The sequence below is a fragment of the Eurypyga helias genome, unplaced genomic scaffold (assembly GCF_000690775.1).
Source record: "Eurypyga helias isolate BGI_N326 unplaced genomic scaffold, ASM69077v1 scaffold6868, whole genome shotgun sequence".
Taxonomy (NCBI): Eukaryota; Metazoa; Chordata; class Aves; order Eurypygiformes; family Eurypygidae; genus Eurypyga; species Eurypyga helias.
The window spans coordinates 87,777-106,998 of NW_010264904.1; the positions used below are offsets into that span (position 1 = coordinate 87,777).

At 40.4% G+C, this 19,222-nt stretch overlaps 1 protein-coding gene across 1 annotated transcript in view; it reads right to left on the bottom strand.

Annotated features, from left to right (window-relative positions):
- The window catches only part of DCLK2 (doublecortin-like kinase 2), a gene marked incomplete at its 5' end in the record, with an annotated part of 72,964 nt that overhangs the window by 11,511 nt on the left and 42,231 nt on the right, over window positions 1–19,222 (bottom strand). The window contains 5 exons of the mRNA XM_010156527.1: window positions 2,239–2,385; window positions 4,038–4,157; window positions 7,645–7,702; window positions 13,408–13,516; window positions 14,344–14,416. Coding sequence (XP_010154829.1) covers window positions 2,239–2,385; window positions 4,038–4,157; window positions 7,645–7,702; window positions 13,408–13,516; window positions 14,344–14,416 — 507 coding nt within the window. The remainder of the gene's footprint in view (window positions 1–2,238; window positions 2,386–4,037; window positions 4,158–7,644; window positions 7,703–13,407; window positions 13,517–14,343; window positions 14,417–19,222) is intronic.

Genomic DNA, 19,222 nt, shown 5'->3' on the forward strand with positions numbered 1-19,222 from the left:
CTCCGCCTGCCACAGTGCAGCTGGAGCTGGTGTTCAGTGGAGCTATCTGCCAGCATGTAGGTCAGACCATCACACAGCCCCAAGCTACTAGAGAGAGGAAAAGAAAACCCAATCCTGGAATGCTGTGAAGTTTTAAATATAATAAGAAAAATATAATACTGTATTTCCATTTATATTTGGACCTAGAACGTCATAGAGTCACGGAATGGTTTGGGTTGGAAGGGACCTTAAAGACCATCTAGTTCCAACCCCCCTGCCATGGGCAGGGACACCTTCCACTAGACCAGGTTGCTCAAAGCCTCATCCAGCCTGGCCTTGAAGACATCCAGGGATGGAGCATCCACAGCTTCTCTGGGCAACTAAAATGGGTTTGGCAGCCACAGTCGGGTTCAACATCTCACACTCACTTAGCATAATCTAGTTAGTTAGCATACTGCCTGTTTCGTAGGCAAATGCCTTCCCTAAGCATAGCCTGGACAGGTTCAGTACAGGAGTGAGAAAGCTGACTGAGAAGTGGTTAAATCGCTGTGCGGACCCAAGTGCACCTTGCCAAAAGCCCCATCTGAGTCATTTTGTTGGAGAAAGAAACTAAATTTTAATAGAAATAAAAATGTTATATGATAGTGGTAGCAAGAGTAAATCAAACTTAGGAAAAAGTTTGAAAAAGAAATGCAAAGGAAACACCCCTAATAAATTAATCTTTAAGTAAAATGTTTCTATTAACATTCCAATGGGCTCTGCTTTCTAGAATGTAGGACTCCAGAATCTCCAGAATGGCTGGATTTATTTGGTTTCCTCCAACACTGAATACTGCTAAGGTGGCAATAGCTTCCTTCATTCCACTGTGTAATTCATATCATTGATGGAAATCCTTCTTCTCCTTGATACAACTACTTCAAATCTGCTATTACCATTAGAGTCTGTGGTTTTTAAATGCATGACTAGTACAGAGGGCATAATTCAGACAGCTTGATGACCCTCTGCAAAAGAACTAACTACTTGCAATTATAGGTAGCAATTGATGGGAATTATTTGCATTTACATTCCATACCAGTGTGTTATCTTAGCATTCTGCCACTGTCAATCACAGTGAGTAAGATTTGCATCTGTTGAGTAATCTCTTTAGGCTTTCTAGGCAGAAAGGACATTTGTGCCTATTTGTAACGGATTCAAGCACTAATAAGAGCTTAAAATTTCTTTGGACTAGCTGTGTTTGAAGATGCACTGATAATAAGTGAGACTTCCACCTGCATTTTCTTTCTCTTAAGTAGCTGCGACTACATTTTCCAGGAGCAGTCCTCCCCTCCCTAATAGATTGCAAAGCAATCCAATTTATTTGAGGGCTTATTTAAATTGCTAAACACTGCCAGTGGAATTAGTTGGGAAAGAATTGACTATTAATTGGAAAATATTTTCAGCTTATAGCCCTATCCTTGTAATAGTTCAAAATCCAGTCTGGGGCAAGCCATGACTCCTACTCCAGACGCAACCTCATTAAACAGGATTGACAAACACTGCAGAAGGCGTTAAGAAATGCCTACCAAGTGTTGATGAAAGTGGCGAGCATTCCCATTAAAGGGGCTCAAGCAGGGGAGATTACGGCCCTGTTTCTTCAGTCCATGACATGTAATAACTAATACCCAATCTCTAAGCATAAGCTCTGTGTATAAGCAAGACCGCACGCTGTTCCATTCTGTGAACTGGGAACTACGAGTTCCCAAGCAGACTTCATGGTAATTCTGCTCACCACACTTATTTTCTGTCTCTGCTGAAAACAAATGTAGTCAGTCCCCTAGGACAAAATCAACGCATGTACAAAGTTAATTCGTGGGTAGAACACTGGTAAGTCATCAAAAAGATGTTCCAACTGCAACAGGGAGAGAAAGAAAAAAAACCTGCTTGAGATAACCATATGATCGTTCAAAGAAATGGCACTCAGCCCACCTTGTCTTCCACTTGCAAACTATAATAAATAATTCATCGACACAGCTTTAAAATTCATTGTTTTGTGAGACAATACTCCTGCTTATCCAAATGGCAGCCAATCAAAATGCAAATAAAGATAGGTCTAAGGACAGGTTTGAGTACAGCTCACTTGGGTTATGGTGATTGCGATCTCATGGCAGAAGATTTATTTCATACACACTTAGGCTAAATTGATATTCACATTTATACACAAGCATTTGCATTAATGAGAACAAAGAAAGAGGAAAATGTTAGAAAATAAAAGGGACATACCAGGAGATTTTCTGGCTTGATGTCTCTGTGCACAATGTTGAGAGCATGAAGGTATTGGAGTGCGCTGGCTAGATTGTAGACCATTGCACTCCCATCTCGCTCTGTGTACTTCGTGGAAGAAGTGATAGCATCAAATAGATCTCCTCCCTAAAGTAATGCAAACGTAACAGATCAATACATGAAAAATAAGATGATGGTGCTTCATTAAAAAAGCTGTGTAAAATCTTCCTTTACAAAAGACCTGTTAAACAGTAAAAAAAAAATTATTCTGTGAAAAGCTGATCTTGTCATCAAGATACCAGACTGGGACTTGGGTCATCTACATTACATTCTCAACTGCACCAATGTCTCAACGTTCTGGTGTCCTGAGTTTGGGCAAATCACAGCTCTTCTCTGTCTTGACTTCAGTCCATTGGTTGTCCTACCTTTGACCACTCATTTGGATTACCTACCGGTGCAGACACATGGTTTCCCTTTTCTTCATCTTGTCAATATAATACAGCAAAAAAACCTATCCTTCATCTGGAGTAAAGCCTAAAGTAATATAAATTAGCCCCAAAATAAAAAGCCTAATGTAACATTCAGCAATTGTAACAAACAACAAATTGGAATTTCTGCAAACACTGCAGAAATATCAAATGAATACAAACAACATAAGCATGATCTTTTCCAACCTTAATGATTAGCCAAAGTGCAGAAGCTACAGTGATTTCCAAATGTGCCAGCTGTGCGGTCTCTGCTTATGGATACCCAATTCCTCTTGGAATACACAGCAACACGTAAGCAAGTTACTGATGCAGCATTTCTAGTCACTGCAACAAATTTTACGTAGGTGTCCCTACGATGGTTACCCTGGATACATCTGTAGGAGTGATCTCTCTGAGCTGTGGGTGGCATTCCAAGCATTTCAATCCATATGGAAGAGAAGCAGCATTTCAGGAAACACAGGCCAAGATGGTGGTGTATTACAATACAAAAAAGTTACTGTCTTAAAACCAAAATAGCCTCTACTATATAAAAATAAATTTTAGAGAGGAAGAGAAATGGTGGGCTACAGAAGTGATGAATTCAACCACTACAGACTTTGTCCAGGTGTCCTAGGCTGGCAGCCATTCCAGAGGAATTCTGAATCCAACAGTGTTTCAGACAGGAACGAAAAGTGATGATGGTGATGCTGTATGTCACTGCTGTTTGCCACGCCGATCAAGCTGATGCGCAGCGTTGCTGTGCATGTACAGAACACAGGCAAGAGGGTGCACGACTAAAATTGATGCCACTCGTGTATTTGGTTCACAAAGACTTTTATTTTCTCTTTACATATATGAAAGCAGCATCTACTTTCTGGTCAGTTGGAAATAAGATGAGTGTAATCAGTTGAGTTTAAGCTATTTGTTGTATCTGTTGTCTACTAAGATAAACTCATGACCAAGAATTTGTTTTCTAAAGTGAATTATTAAATAAAGATATAAGTGAAATAAATGCAGGTGTTTTATCAATAGGTGCATATCACTGTTACCCCTGCATATTGTAAACATCATGTAAAACCCACTATCCACTTCTCTCTAGACTGTGCACATTGCAAGATTACCTCAAATTTGTGCAAATAGTCGAATTACAACTGAAGAGACATCAATTCCATTAATATAACTGATTGAGGAGTATTTGCGTGACAAAAAATGGAGGTTGCCACTGAAATCTTATCTGATTATGTCTCCCGAGATGTCCCTAGATACTTCCCAGATTTCACACCAACACAGAGAATTAAAAAAAAAAGAAAAAAAAAGCCTCCTTAGTCCTACCTTGACCAGCTCCATCACCAGATAGAGTTCTGTTGGGGTGTCCATTTCCTCTATAAGCATAATGATATTTGGATGCTTCACACGACGTAGGATCGACACTTCATTTTCAATCAGGTGTTCCTGTTCAGAAAAAGAGGACAGAAGTTTATCTGAATAGACATGAAATTGCCAGTTCACTTCTCCTTTCATCAGCTGACCACTCATCACTTGATCAGGGAGCACCATTTTTGCTGTTTAATTTATACAGTTGAGGTTTGTTGTCAGATGCTGGAATTTAACTTGTATTTTAACTCAACTGTACTTCATCACTGACCAACTTCATTTTAAAATACCAGCTTTCACACACATAACCAATATGGTACCTCTAAAAACTGACCCCAGAACAGGACAGCAGTTCAGGAAGTGCAGATTATATTCTTATGTGGTGGTATTATGAGGTGAAATTAAGTTCAGAATCCCCCTGCCCCTGAGCTGGATCACTGTAACCTGCCATCCCTCATCAGTAATTAACATGTTCTTGATCCTCTCATTTAGTATAGGTTACTCAAGGACAGATTACCTAGGATTTATTTTCAAGGACTTTATTTTTTTAAAAGTTGTGGATTATACACAGGAAAAATATTATAACTGTTTGGTTAGGGATTTTAGTTCATTTTCTATGAATGTTCGGATGCACAATCTGCAAAATATGTAATACCTCAGTTGAGTCGTCGTGGCTCCAACAGCTTAACAGCGCACAGACTGAGTTTAGTTTCCCCTTCCCTATACTTCTGAGGAGGTAATGAGCTTCAAGAACAAATTAGTTTCAAGATGTTTTGTTTTCTAGAACACTTGGTTAACACTGGAGATCGAAGAAAATTACATGCCCCTTTCATGTGAAGAATGATTTGCATTTTCATTTATAAATATTGGAATACAGGTACGTGTGCAGGTTCAGTGCAAAGTAAGTAGCAATGCTTGCATAAAACACTAGTTTCCTTACACTCTGGCAGATAACAGGTCATGTCACTGGACTTGGAACGTGTTCGTGTTGAATGCACGGATTAGTAGCATGCGCTTCATGCATTTGTGAGCACGGCACTACACGTAGACGTGACCCACTGTGCACAGGCAGTGACTGAAGATCTTACACTACTCCTCCTTCTACTTCCAGGGTCATTTACAGATGCATGGCAGTTCTGCCAAAGCTTTCTGTGGCTACGTAGCTCAGACACCACATGCTACTTGTGCATCTCATTTTGTGAGAGGATGGTGCGGCACATGTGGGTTAAACAGTCACACCTTTGAAATTCAGTTTGAAAGAGCATCAATTGTCATTCTGAACAAACATAAGTCTGCTCCAAGCAAAGTGCTCTGGAGAAAAAAAAAACCAACACAACAAAAATGAAGCAGTTTTGTTAAAGACAATGCTGAATCTCATCTACAGACGAAAGTGAACAGCCACAGCACACTCAGGGATGGAAGCCTGTAAATTCCAAACTAGCATTAGGAGTCCAAGCAAAACCGAGAATCTTCTCATAGCTTTTTCTACCTGAAGAACAGATAACATATTAAATTTACTACATCCAGAAATTATGACTAAGGCTCTACCTGCGCTTTCTTTGTTTCACTTGACTAAACTGTTAATTGCTTTAAATACAGCTCAGGCATAAGTAATGTTTGTTTAAAATAAAAAATAGTAATTTTTTTTTAAAGACTCCAAAATGTTGTTGAGCTACTGGTTTAATACCTGTCCTCAAAATGCTGACTAATATGTAGTTCATTATTTTCAACCACCCCACTGTTTTTGCTATATTTTTCCATGTAAAAAGAATAATAATTCTCAAACGTGTTACAGTGTTCTCCTGGATAGTGCAATGTAGACTTCAGTCTACATGACTGATTTATTTACAGGGAAGTTATTGCATAATAGGCATTTAAGCCGTTTGTGGAAAACACATTAGTCAACTGGATTCAAGTTTTAGGACATGCAAGATGTTCTAAAACGTAATAATTTCCTTCACTGGAAATCTTCCTGGACAGTTCTGCCACTGCCCGAACAGGCATAAACATCTTCCTAACTACAGGCCACCGCCTGTCCGTATACGTACACCTATATGTAGCTGTACAGACACGGGTCCTTTCACAACAGGACAGGTTTGCGTCCGTGGGCTTGGTTTTTTGTTTGCTGTAAAGCAGTGAGGATGATAAACAGAAAACATGTCTACACTCTGCTGTATCAAACGGATGGCCAGATGATCCCCAAACCATTCCCATTTACGATACCTAAGCAGCTGACTCTGACAAGTAATAAAAAACCATCTGAGGCTGCGAGCTGTACGCATCACCCAAACGTTTTCTTTTGCAGTGAAACACACTGGGTCACCCTTCCCACAGCTGAAGAAATGGCAACATTTTAATCTCAAAAAGACAATTCTAGCACTTTTCCTTGTGGTTATTTCCCTTAAATACACCTAAAGAACAGGAGATTAAGGGGAGGGGGGGCAGGAACACTCATCTCCCAGCACCTAATATGCAATTTAAAATCTGCATCAACCTTTCTGTGGGCGGACCTCTACGGAAACACGGCAGGTAACGTGTACAGCAGTATGCAGCTCCTTACCACGCACAGCGTCACACAGACGTGCCGCATCCTCCGCAAGGTCACATCCAGCACTGCAGCCCTGAATTATACTTCAAAGCAGTTACTCTATGTAATTGGCAAAAAGGGTACCCTTGAATTAAAACCCTGACTTGGTTGCAAAGTTACTTCCAGAATCATTTCAGCGCAATCTTTTGCATAGAAAAAATGTGGGTTTGCATCACAAAGTCCATCTTTTCAGTCACCCTTGTGAGAATGGCGTATTTCCTACTCTCAGAGAGACTTTAATCCAGAATCTGATCGCTAATTAATACTATGCCCTCCGTGTCCTTTTAGCCAACACTAAGCTATGATCCATTTGATTAACGAGTTCCTCAAGAGTACTTTAGGTATTGCAGAGCAGTGAAAATAGAAGTACTTTATCTGTTGCTACCTATTCCAACACTTAGTCTACGTTCTTGCCTGCAGGTTGGGGCATTTTTCTTTGTTTTTTAGAATCTCTTCGACTATGTAACAGGCTGTTCAGCTGGAAAGACAATTTTTGACTTTTTTTTTTTTAGCTTGAATTAAAAAGTTGAAGGAGCTCTTCTGTTATTATACAGGATGGTGAAAGTACCTAAACAGAAAGAAATGGTTGTGAAAATTTCTTTCCAAATCCATGTTCTGCATACAAAAGGAGCATGTACAGCCTTAAAAAGATAAGAGGCAGAGAGGAATGGGAATTATATAAATACACATATAGCTGCAAATTTCCCCTCTCATATTTTGCAGAGCAAAACCTTTCTGATGTATTTTGGACACGTATTAGCATCTTCTTTGATAGACAACAATTTGGTTTTACTCTGTTACCTAGTAGACTCTAACACTCAGTAATTTTATTATTTGCTTCCTGGACACATTATCATCCTGTTAAACAGATATTCTGAAAACAGTCAGAAAACCCAAACATACCCACCATCTATGACTAAGCAGCAGCTGCTAGTGCTATTTCTGCTATTTTTCATACACCCACAAATTGCACGCTACCTTTCCACAGCATTTGCCTTTGTCTATGATCTTCAGTGCAAACTCCTTTCCTGTGGATCTAGAAAGACAAACAGGAGAATAATTAATCAGAAACCGGTCAACAAATTGTGGCATTATCTGTAAGAATATACATCATTGTAACAGAATGCCTTGACCCCTGGAGGTCTGCTGACAGAAAATTCACAGACTGGGCTTGATTTTGGGTTTTGTTTTCTCAGCAGCATTTGTGCCTGCTGTTTCCCTGACTACCTAGCTCACTTTGTGTATTGATCCCAGGCTCCAGCTGCAACTCATTCTTCTGTGACCTGGCACAACTCTCTGTCACTTCTTTAATGCAAAATGCAAAATTTTCTTGTGCCTTCCACTTAGCTTTGTTCAACTGGTAGGCTTAAAAAATAAAATTACACATTTATGTGTAAGTGAGCAGAAGAAAGACTGATGCCCTAGTGGAAAAATTCAATAGGATGCAGCAGAACTAAGAACTCATAGTTCATTACAGACTAGTCTAGAATCCCACAGAATTTATTAGGCACTAATTTTGACAGTTTGTATCACATTCTTTTGGGTTTTTTTTTTAAGTATTCTATGGAATTCTATAGCAGTCATCAGAAGTTTGTGACATTTAAGAGGGTGGTTATATACAAAGGAAAAAGGATTACTGTTTCAGTAAACACTGCCACAGAAAGGAGCTCTTGTATGCCTTTCATACCTTTAAGCAATAAAAACGTTCGTTTCCCCAGAAGGGGAGAAAATCAGAGAAAAAACAATGCAAATGTGTGGGGGTTTTTTTTGTTTGTTTGTTTTTAAACAACAAAGCCATTACTACTTATATTAATGATGAAGTAAAAACCACAAGAAACCACCATAAACCCTACTGCTAATATTTTGTGTTGTGTCAGTTCTGACAGACTCCAGTGTGCATCCGAACACCACTGGCATGTATGGTAAAAAACACTGGAGGCAGTCACAAAAGCAGAAGTCAGGCATACTTTTAAAACTTCCAGGTTGATTTTCACTATACTTTTGGCATTAGATACAACTAGTCAAATTTAGTTTTTTGCAAAAAAAGGAACTGACTCTGGCATTCAATTTATCCATTACTGAAAAAATGCAGTAGAGAATCTCTGCTCTGAAAGTGCAGCTGTATCTGCAAGGTTGTCATAGTTACAACCTGATCTGGTCTTTAGACAGAAGTGTTATCTAAATGGTATCTGTGAAATGCCATCCCTCTTGCAGACCTGATGTAAAATCTACTGTGACTACGGGGTGTAACACAGAATCACAATTTATGCGTTATACTAAACTAAGTGTGTTAGCTGAAAGCCTGCAAACAACTGATCAGCAAAACCCACTTGGTAAACCTTCGGCACTTGTGCTGTGTAGAAAGAGGAGTTAACATTCACAAAAAGCCAATTCATCAGCCAACTTTAAATCCCTGTTGGAAATACCCTTTACTACAGCACTAATTACATTACCTAATTAAAAACCCCCGACATCATCCACGTAACGCGTGTGCTGGCACCACTGCCTACCATACAGCGGTATTGTCTAACAGGTTTCTGGTATTCTCTGTCTCTGTCTAGCTGTCGCCGTCCATCTGTTGGCTCATGTCCTTATGTACAGACATACAGGCACCCTTTACGAAAGAGACCATCTTACTCTTTCGGTGGAATGGCTGGCATAACAGGATCCTGGCCCCACAGCAACTGTGGTGCCTCTAAGCACAACACTACTGGAAATGAAGTATAATAATGAATAGGAATTAAAAGGCAAGCATTTATAATTGGCATTTCCTTCACTGTTATTATTAGCCACTTGGATGTGTATTTGTTTTATATAAAATTTATTTTAAAACACTAAATATAAAGATTGGATCACATACAAAACTACATTTTTAAGTTTAATTTTGCATCTTGAAAAAAAACCCCAAAAACCACAATCTGGAGGGTTGTTTTTCTAGTCCAGTCCCCTCATTCCAAAAAGCACAGATGACGTTTTGAAACCGAAGTGACTTAGCAGCCCTTGTCCCATTTTCAGTGGAACTTATTTCCAAAAGGCACAGTTGTTATTCCTAAAAATAATAGATTATGCTATTTTATGCTTTTTAAACTGTTCTTTTTCATGAATGTTGTTCACTCTTTAGATAATAAAGGATGTGTGGCCAGTTTCAGGGTGCGTGAGAAAATACTGTTCATTTGGTGCCTATGCCAAAACTTTGGGTTTTTAAAGCATGGAAGAACCTTTGAGAGACAAGGTATGCTGGGGCCTGAGGGGATCCACCTGGCATCTTTGGGGATGATGGAGGGGCTGACAGAGAGGGCTTTAAACTGGGATTGATGGGGGAAGGAGATACCAACAGGATTGCAGTAGGTAAGCCGAGGGTGTCTGAGGGTGGCAAAGCTCCTGCCACTGCTCCAGGGAGCACAGAGGACCCTGGAGTGTATCTGAAATGCCTGTACACCAAGGCATGCAGTCTGAGAAACAAGCAAGATGAATTGGAAGCGTTGGTCAGCTCTCAGAGCTACGATATCATTGGTATGAGTGAGATGGTGGAATGAGTCCAGGTGCTTGGGATGGAGGGCCACAGGCTGTTCAGGACGGACAGGCAGGGCAGGCAAGGTGGAGGTGTTACTACAGGTAAGGGAGAACTTTGTGCAGCCCTTAGTTACACTCAGCTGAATGTTCACAAGTCCATGGCACCTGATGGGATTCATCCCAGAGTCCTGAGGAAGCTAGCAGATGTGATGGCAGGATGCCTCTCAATCATCTACCAAAGGGCTTGGGAGTCTGGGGAGGTCCCTGCTGACTGGAAGCTGGCCAATGTAATTCCAGTTTATAAAAAAAGGTGTGAGGGCAGAGCTAGGGAACCACAGACCTGTTAGTCTAACCTCAGTTCCTGGAAAAATTATGGAGAAGGTTATACTGAGCACTACTGAAAGGCATTTAAAGAATAATGCAGTCATCAGGCACAGTCAGCATGGGTTCACAAAGGGAAAGTCCTGTTTAACGGATCTGATATCCTTCTACAGTAAGGTCACCCAACAAGCGGATGAAGGGAAGGCAGTGGATCTGGTTTTTCTGGATATAGGAAGGCTTCTGATACTGTCTCTCACAGCATCCTTCTGGACAAGTTGTGCAACGGTGGGATGAGCAGGTTCATGATGTGCTGGGTGAAGAACTGGCTGAAGGGCAGAGCTGAAAGGGTTGTAGTGAATGGGGCTGCGTCTGCCTGCTGACCAGTCACCTGCAGTGCTCCTCAGCGCTCTGTTCTGTGGCCACTCCTGTTCACTGTATTTGTCTACCACCTGGATGCAGCAGCTGAATGCACCATTAACAAGTTTGCTGATGATACCAAACTGGGAGGTGCTGTTGACTCTCTTGAGGGATGAGAGGCCTTGCAGAGGGATCTAGATAGACTGGAGCATTGGGCTATCATAAATGGGATGAAATTTAACAAGTCAAAATGTCGGATTCTGAACCTGGGATGGAGTAATGCAGGGCACGAGTATGAACTGGGAGGGGAGTGGCTGGAGAGCAGCCCTGCAGAAAGGGATCTGAGGGTGCTGGTCGACAGCTGGCTCAGTCTGAGCCAGCCCTGGGAGCCAGGAGGGCAAATAGTGTCCTGGGGTGCATCACACACAGCAGGAACAGCCCCTCAAAAGGGGTGGTTATCCTGCTGTATTCAGCACTGGTGTGGCCTCATCCTGAGGCCTGTGTGCAGCTCTGGGGCCCACCATTTAAGAGGGATGTGAAGGTCCTAGAATGTGTCCAGAGTTGGGGAACAAAGCTGGTGAGAGGGCTGGAAGAAATGTCCTGTGAGGAGCGCATAAGGACTTGCCTTGTCTAGTTTGGACAAAAGGAGGCTGAGGGGCGACCTCATTGCCCCGTACAGCTTCCTGAGGAGGGGAAGTGGTGAGGGAGGCGTTGATCTCTTCTCCCTGGTATCCAGTGATAGGACACATTCAAAGCATTTCTTTACCAAGAAAGTGGTCAAACACTGGAACAGGCTTTATAGAGAGGTGGTTGATGCCCCAAGCCTATCAGTTTTTAGCAGGCTTTTGGAAAATGCCCTCAATAAAATTATTTAACTTTTGGTCAGCTCTGAAGTGGTCAGAGAGTTGGATTAGATGATCGCTGTAGGTCCCTTCCAACTGAAATACTGAGTCTAGTCTAGCCTAGTCTGTTTGGTGTCACTCGAGCCTCTTTGTAGCTACTTGCAAAATGAAACGGACAGAAATGCAGTTGTAACTCAGCTGGCTAGATTGCCGCCTCAGTTTCTGTAACAGACCTGCAGTGTTTAAAGCAACAGGAACATGATTACACCCTGATGTGGTAACACTTATCAGGAACCAGAAATTGTTGGCAAAAATTGTTCGGGGGGAAGGAAAAAAAAAAAAAATCAAGACCTTGGAATCATTTAGCTATTTTGTTTTCTTTATCAGCACTGCACGCTGCTAGTCTGTCTAGAAGCTGCCACCTCGGTCTGTATTCCTTACTCCAAAAGCCTTGCATGCCTGTACATCACTTTCTCAAAAAACCATTACAAATAACAGTGGTCATTTGCTGCTGTAAACCAGAAGGGCATGTTAGACATTGTGTTACATACCACCTGCCAATATTATTCCCAGTAATGGAGAGAAATAATCCAGATACAAGAGGAAGAAACCATTCTACTGAGAAAAAGCAATAATGGCTGCAGAAAGGTACAGACCATAAGATCCATTCACCTGTGTTTCAGTAGGAGAGGCCCCAGGTTCAGCCTCAGTACCCAACCATTTTGGCTCATTTGAACGACTGAGCAAAAGGTTCTATCTGTACATCTATGAGCTGCTAAGACTGGAATGTTTCCAGTCATAATTATCTTCTTTTCATTTAAACAGAACCAGATGAGGCTCAAATAATAGAAACTGTTTCTGTAACTTTTTTGATTTTTACAGACATTTACTGAAAGTAGTTGCGTACAGGTTGGAGATTCCCCATAATATTTAAGAAGCTGACATAACTCCCAGACTGATGAAGATAGCAGAAGATGGTTCTAAAAAATACACTGAGAAAGTGACAGCCAAATCATCTGTTATGTTTGCACTTGCAGCAAAGTGTGACACAAAGCTTGCCGAGGAAGAGCAGTAACACAGCACAGAATACCTGTAAAGTTATGCTGACTACCCCATGGGAAATCGGGCACGAGAATACTTCAGAGTCTGGAATACTGAAGGGTTGATTTGAAAAGTCTCTGGCTACTCACTGCACTGTCTCACAGAAGAAGCAACACAAGGGAGTCAGCAGCACAGACTAATAGCCACCAACTGCATGCCTTTAACAATACTTTGCCCACAGTATGCTGAAAGCTGTCAAAAATAATCCAAGTAGCAGGCTGCAGGGATACTACAGCCGCAGAATTGACGAGGCAGAAGGAGGATCTCTCAAAGACTGTTTAGATGCCACACAGAATTTCCTGCAATCCACAAGTCTGTTGTGTGAGCAGATTTCTTGAACACCTGTGGGGTTTCCTTAATAGCCTCAATCAGAAGGTGGTATCTCCTTTAGTTTTTGGGACAAAAAGCCATGTTCCTCTGCTGCTCTCATACCCCTTTGCTGGAATAATACATAGGAAGCTCTGTGTGTTTTGCTATGCCTAGTTCTCCTGAAGCGTAGGCAAATGTTTGCCACTGCTCTTTGCATTCATCTCATCGCATTTCCTATGAAATCACACTGATGCACAGGGCTTTATAAACAGCAGCACCGAACAGTTTCCTTGCTCACCGTTCCACGCACTCCTTCACAACAGCAAAATTGCCGTCACCAATCACCTTCCCCACTTTATACTTCTCAAGAATGGTAGGTGACCCTGAGCACTTGTTTCCATTCACACCTGCAAAAAAAGCAAGGTCAGTAACGCAAGCTGGAGAGACGCCTCAGCAGGATGCAATACATCCCCAGTGGGTTCCGCAGGCATGAAACAGTCACACATGCAAACCAAAACTTGAAAGTAAGCTGTTTTCTTCGTAGCTTATTCCTGATCTTAAACGTAAGGAAAAACAAGACTAATCAGAATTGTTTGACCTTTTAACACACAAATCAAATATTGCGATGTTTTTGTGCAGACTTAAACTGCATTCATTACTTTTAGAATAAGCCCTTAGTCTGAGTATTTTCTGAACTGAAAATACTTTAAATATCTTTTTGCATACTCAAAGCAAAAATGTAAATACGTTTTCACCTACAATGCACGTAAAATAGCCACAAGTTTTATCTGCTGAATTCCTCCAAGTTCCCTTAGCTGCTGCTGAAACATCCACAATGCAGAGAAGTCTGATGGCTGCTTATGTCAGTATTTTTAAACAATGAGTCTTAAAATTAAATTTTAATGGTAATTAAAATTACCATTTAAAGGTAATTTTAAACCATGACAAATAATTAAACGAAAAAAATTGCTTTGAAGAGATAAGGAGTGAAAGGTTTAGTTAACTAAGGTCAGTTGTTTAGTTACTGTTATGAACAAAATTTATTTCCTAGCTTTACTGCCTCGATGTAAAAAATGCGGTAACAAATTTTCCAAGATAAGTTTGTTGACAAGGTAGCAAATACCTCAGAACAGAAAATTATTTGGAGTCATCAGAAACCATCTGAAAGTGCTGAACCAACTGTCACCTGTAACAAAAATTATGCAAGGACTGTTAGCAGTTATTGGTGTCCTACCTTCAGGACTCTGGCAATGGAGCAGTTCAGGTACACCATTCACATTGGAAGAAGATCCACCATGTGGAGGGATCTATGGAAGTACGTAAGAACGTATTATTTCTGATGGTAAAGTAACCACAAGAAGGAGCCAGACAAAAAACAATAGCAAAGTTAAAAAAACAAACCAAAAACGCACCCTAAAACACCAACAGAGTCAGTTTAATTTTCTACTCCCATCTTATTTTTCTTCTTGCTTTCTCTCAGTTCATCACCATTATAGTACATTGTCACACAATTTAAGGTTCAGCCCTGATACTCCTGTTTAGATACGTAGCTGAAGAGGTTTCAGTAAATGGCAAAGAAAATTCCCTCCAGCTGCACCAAGTTCCATCCAAACACTCGCTGGCCAGTGTGTGTGGCAGCAATGTTCCCTCCCCATTCTACAAAACAGGATCGTTACAGTACACTCCGCATACATTTTCATGTAAGCCAGACACCGCCATCTCCAGAGAACTATTCCATGGCCAGGGCAGCAAGCACACGCTCTCGTGCTGCAGTCTAGCGCGTGTCTTCATCACTGGCACTGCCTGAGGTTTCCCTAACTGAACTCTATCAACATATACGTCAGTATGACTTCAGGGTCATAGGCTCTCTTCACCTCACTGAAGCGTGCTAGGAAGGTAATACAGAAATGCTTGCATGGCCCTACTAGTTTTCATATAAAGAAGAGAATTTTGGCATAGGCAGCCAGGTATGTCTACAATAGATTTGCTTGGTAATCTAGCAGTCTGTATTTTAGGTTATTATGGATGATTATGAAGATTTCAGCATTTCAAGTTAGATGTCTGACATGCATTCAGACATAGATCCAGTTTTAGTAACTGTGACACTGTATAAAAACAAATATCTAAATGGTTTTGAAGGATGGAGGAAACTACTTTTGCTGTACTAACAACTTAATTGGTACTCGATCTGAATCTTCACAATTTACTTAAAGTCATCCTGTCATACTGCCCAGGGACATACTCAACAACCCATTTTTATTTTAAAAAGGGTTGGGGTATAGGAATAAATGCCATAAATAGTAAAATGTACTGGATGTGTTCTATGGACCACTGTTTTATAAGCTCTCCCGTTACAGTTACGTATAGGGTGATCCATGAAATAAAAATATTTTTTAGATTATTCCCCCTCCTCTACATAACATTCCTTACTGTTCTGTGAAGTTCCATATCTTGTTTTCTTTATGGGCTATTATAGTAATTCTCACCACTCACCACATAAAGGATTAAAATGTTTCTCTGCTTTAAGCTCAGGATCTGTTGAAATGGTTTTGCATGACACCCGGAATGCAAATGCCGCGTTTTCCGTTTTAGCTGACATTGGTTACACTGCTGAATATTTTAAATCATTAACACTATTGTCAATGAAAGAACTGACAGATAGGGATATTGTCTAAAGGCTGATGAAATGCTAATGAATGCTTAAGTTTCTAGTGGCAGCTGAGCTGCCAAATCAGCTAAAGGTACAGTAACTAGAAACTGTACAACTTCATTTTGCAGTGTCTAAAATAATGCATTTGGCATAGAAGTAGCATCAAAGAGCAACCAGTCACCTACTACTTTGCTCCTTGCTAATAACTTAAAACCAGGCCATGTTAATGCTGCTGTCTTTCTGTGTTATCTATTTATTTAACAAGGATCAGGAACAAGGACATTTTGGGGTAGATGACATTTTGCATAAATCATGAGTCAGTCTCTTAATCAGGCAGTCACGTTTTCTTCAAGCATGAAGACAACAGAACAGGTCACTGCAAAATATTAGCCATCAGCCAAAAATATTATTCATCTATTCCGGGTTTTCTGTGAGCGACAGTATCTGGAAATAACTAGCCCACATTTCCAACTTCCTTCATCCTTGTAATCAGCTCAGGGCATGACTGGACACATTCCTTCTTACCACAGTATTTACAAGAAGGAAGCAAACAGCAACAGGGAAAAAAATCTAAAAGGAATACAAAAAGGAAGAAAACCAATCTAATGCTGGTGTTGTGGCTGAGCTCAGATCAGAATCTGAAATGGCAGATTTAACCTTTGCTCTGCCACTGATTTGCCTCATGGCTGTAGACATGAGGCCAAACTCACGCTACAACCAAGACTGCCTGTAATTTGGGTGCTGTAGGTCTGCGTCTCAGTTCCTCAGCAGCAAAATCAGGCAGAGCACAGCAGGAACAAACTCTTAAGATGTCTATGAGGTGGAAAAAATAGTCAGAAAAAGTGGGGAGAAGGTAGAATTTGACTATTAGTGACACAGAATAAATTCTAATCATTTCATTACCCGGTGACATAATATTTAGAGTATCTTGTACTGTTGGTGTCCCAACAGCTGCAGGTATTTTGATTAGGTTTTGCAACAATTCCTCCTCTTGTATTCTGCTGCACAAAACACTATTGCTCTCACTGCTCTCTTCCAATACTATTCCCCTTACACACGCCAAATTCAGAGCACACAGGTCTTAAACCCACCCTCTCACGTACACATGCAAGTCCTAGAAAACTCAGACCTGAGGCAGAATTCGATTCTTTGTTTTTAAAAGCTCAGAGAGTCACGTAGAGCAGCGATGGGTATCCAGCCCTCTGAGTAAAACACTCGCCTCAGTATGCAGAATACATCACCGTTGTTAGAGACACTGAGAATATCTTGCTGAGCACGCAGTTCTCAAAACAACTTGCATATCATTTTACAGATTAATTAAAGGTACTGTAAAAAGTTACAAGAGGTACAGAGCTGAAAATAAAACTGCTCCACTGTTCCGTTTTCTTCGCATGCCAAAATATTTTCTGTGGAATAACCAGTTTTCCAGGTTCACAAAAATATCTAAACACCTTTTTCTGTATTTTATACAGTCTGTGACTTAAGGCGCCTGGTTTATCGACATGGCACGTGGTTTTGTGAGAAACACTCACATTAGACTTGTTACATCCATAAGATTAACACACCTACTTGATGTGCTCCTTACACCTCGACACAGTAACTAGGGAACAGGTATTCAGCATTCTTCACTTCACTGCTACTAATACCCAACCAATTAAAACTCTGTTATCCTTTGCACTGTAGGATTTTTTTTTTTACCACCTAAAGTGTCCAGTGTATAATGCGCCAGACAGTTGCATCCTGCCAGATACTGTGTGTATCAGTTTTTCTACTTTCAAGGTAAGAAACTGAAAGCTAAGAAAAGAAAAACCCAAACCCAATGAAAACATAAAAGGCTTTACCCCATCACAGAGTCTGAGAGCATGAACTGAAATGGATATGCAAGTGTAAGGGCATGTATACATAGAAGGGAGGGACTGGCCCAAGACTGTCTTCAATTCTGGATCAAAGCGTTAAGTCAGCGATTTTGGAATGAAAAACTAGCAGCTTGAAAGTCATTTTAATCATGCTACATCTACTGGTCCAGTAGCAAAGATTTTTTAATAAATGTCAAAATGATACCATATACCTGAAAAAAATGTAAACACAGTGCTTGTATTTAAAAGAGAAATGAGCAGGGATTTAAGAAAGTAATTCCAGATAACTATACATCTGGTGGGATTTTATTTTTTGTCTCATGAGTGTGAGGAAGGATCCACAGATACAAACCCATATTCTCTGGAAGTGGAACGGTACCTTAGTCAACAAACCTTTGCACTCGGGTGCCCAGGACACGAATGTTTGAGGAAACATTCAGGGCTTTTCTTCATATGGAAGGAAATACCCAATTTCTTGGCAGCTACACAGGATAGTGACTTCTAGAGCACCCACCTAAAGGTTTCTTCTGTCTGTCCTTCTTGCCTATCTGGACAGAAATGAAGGACTTTTGCCATCAGGTTCTAGGCATACAAAGGTCCTGTGTACATTGTCCTGTATATACTGTCTATCCTGTCCTAAGTGCATCTTTGACTTCAGTCAGACCTTATATAGTTGCTCAACATCTTCAGAGTATGGCTAAGCTGCACTGAATGTGCTGCCCATGTCCTCCAGCACATTCTTAATGTGCTGAAGAGACTCTGAACTGTACGGTACACATGCACACGTATGTACACACACCCACAACCAGACAGAAATATGGGACTCCTACACAAACATTGTTGTTACAGTTTTGATCCTGTAATAGCCTCAGAGCGCATCTAGCCAAACTTAGAAAAAGTATGTTTAATACTGTTAACTTTCCCTTGAGTTCTGATGTGGCATTGCTTGGGAATCTTTTATCTGAAAGCTAAGAAGAGAACGTGATCTCTCTCATACCTTCAGAAAAATTCCTTGATTTCTCAAAGAAATTCTCTCTGTCTTTATGAAAACATTCAATTTGGTGATGAATCTAAATGTAGACTACGAATCTTCTAGTAAAATTATGGACTAGCTGTTTGTAGAAGTATTCCCTGAAAGGCTGCAGTAAGAAAAATATTCCAAACATTAAAAAAAAAAGTTATTTATATAATCAGTATTTTCAGTGAGATGATGTTAGTATTAATTATTATAATGCTTAATAGTAACATAACCTGTACGACAGAAACTTAGTAATTTTTAAACAATACTTAAACACTTCTAGTAACCCAACTATACTGAGAATTACTTGTAAGAATACAATAGTCAATTAGAATGTAGTGATTTTGCTACCATTAATTTGAGTATACATGATATGGCATATATGCAAGATCATGCATTTTGTTGCACTGCTCTGGAAACACTGAAGAAGGACATAAAGATTTACCCTTTTCTCCAAGAGATTTTGAGCTGCACCACATTATGTAAAGCAGTTAGCAAACTGATGACAGTGGGGAATGGACTTGACACTAAATACAATAGCGCCGTTTCCCTACCAGCACCAATCAGCCAACTCTTCTTATCCACTACA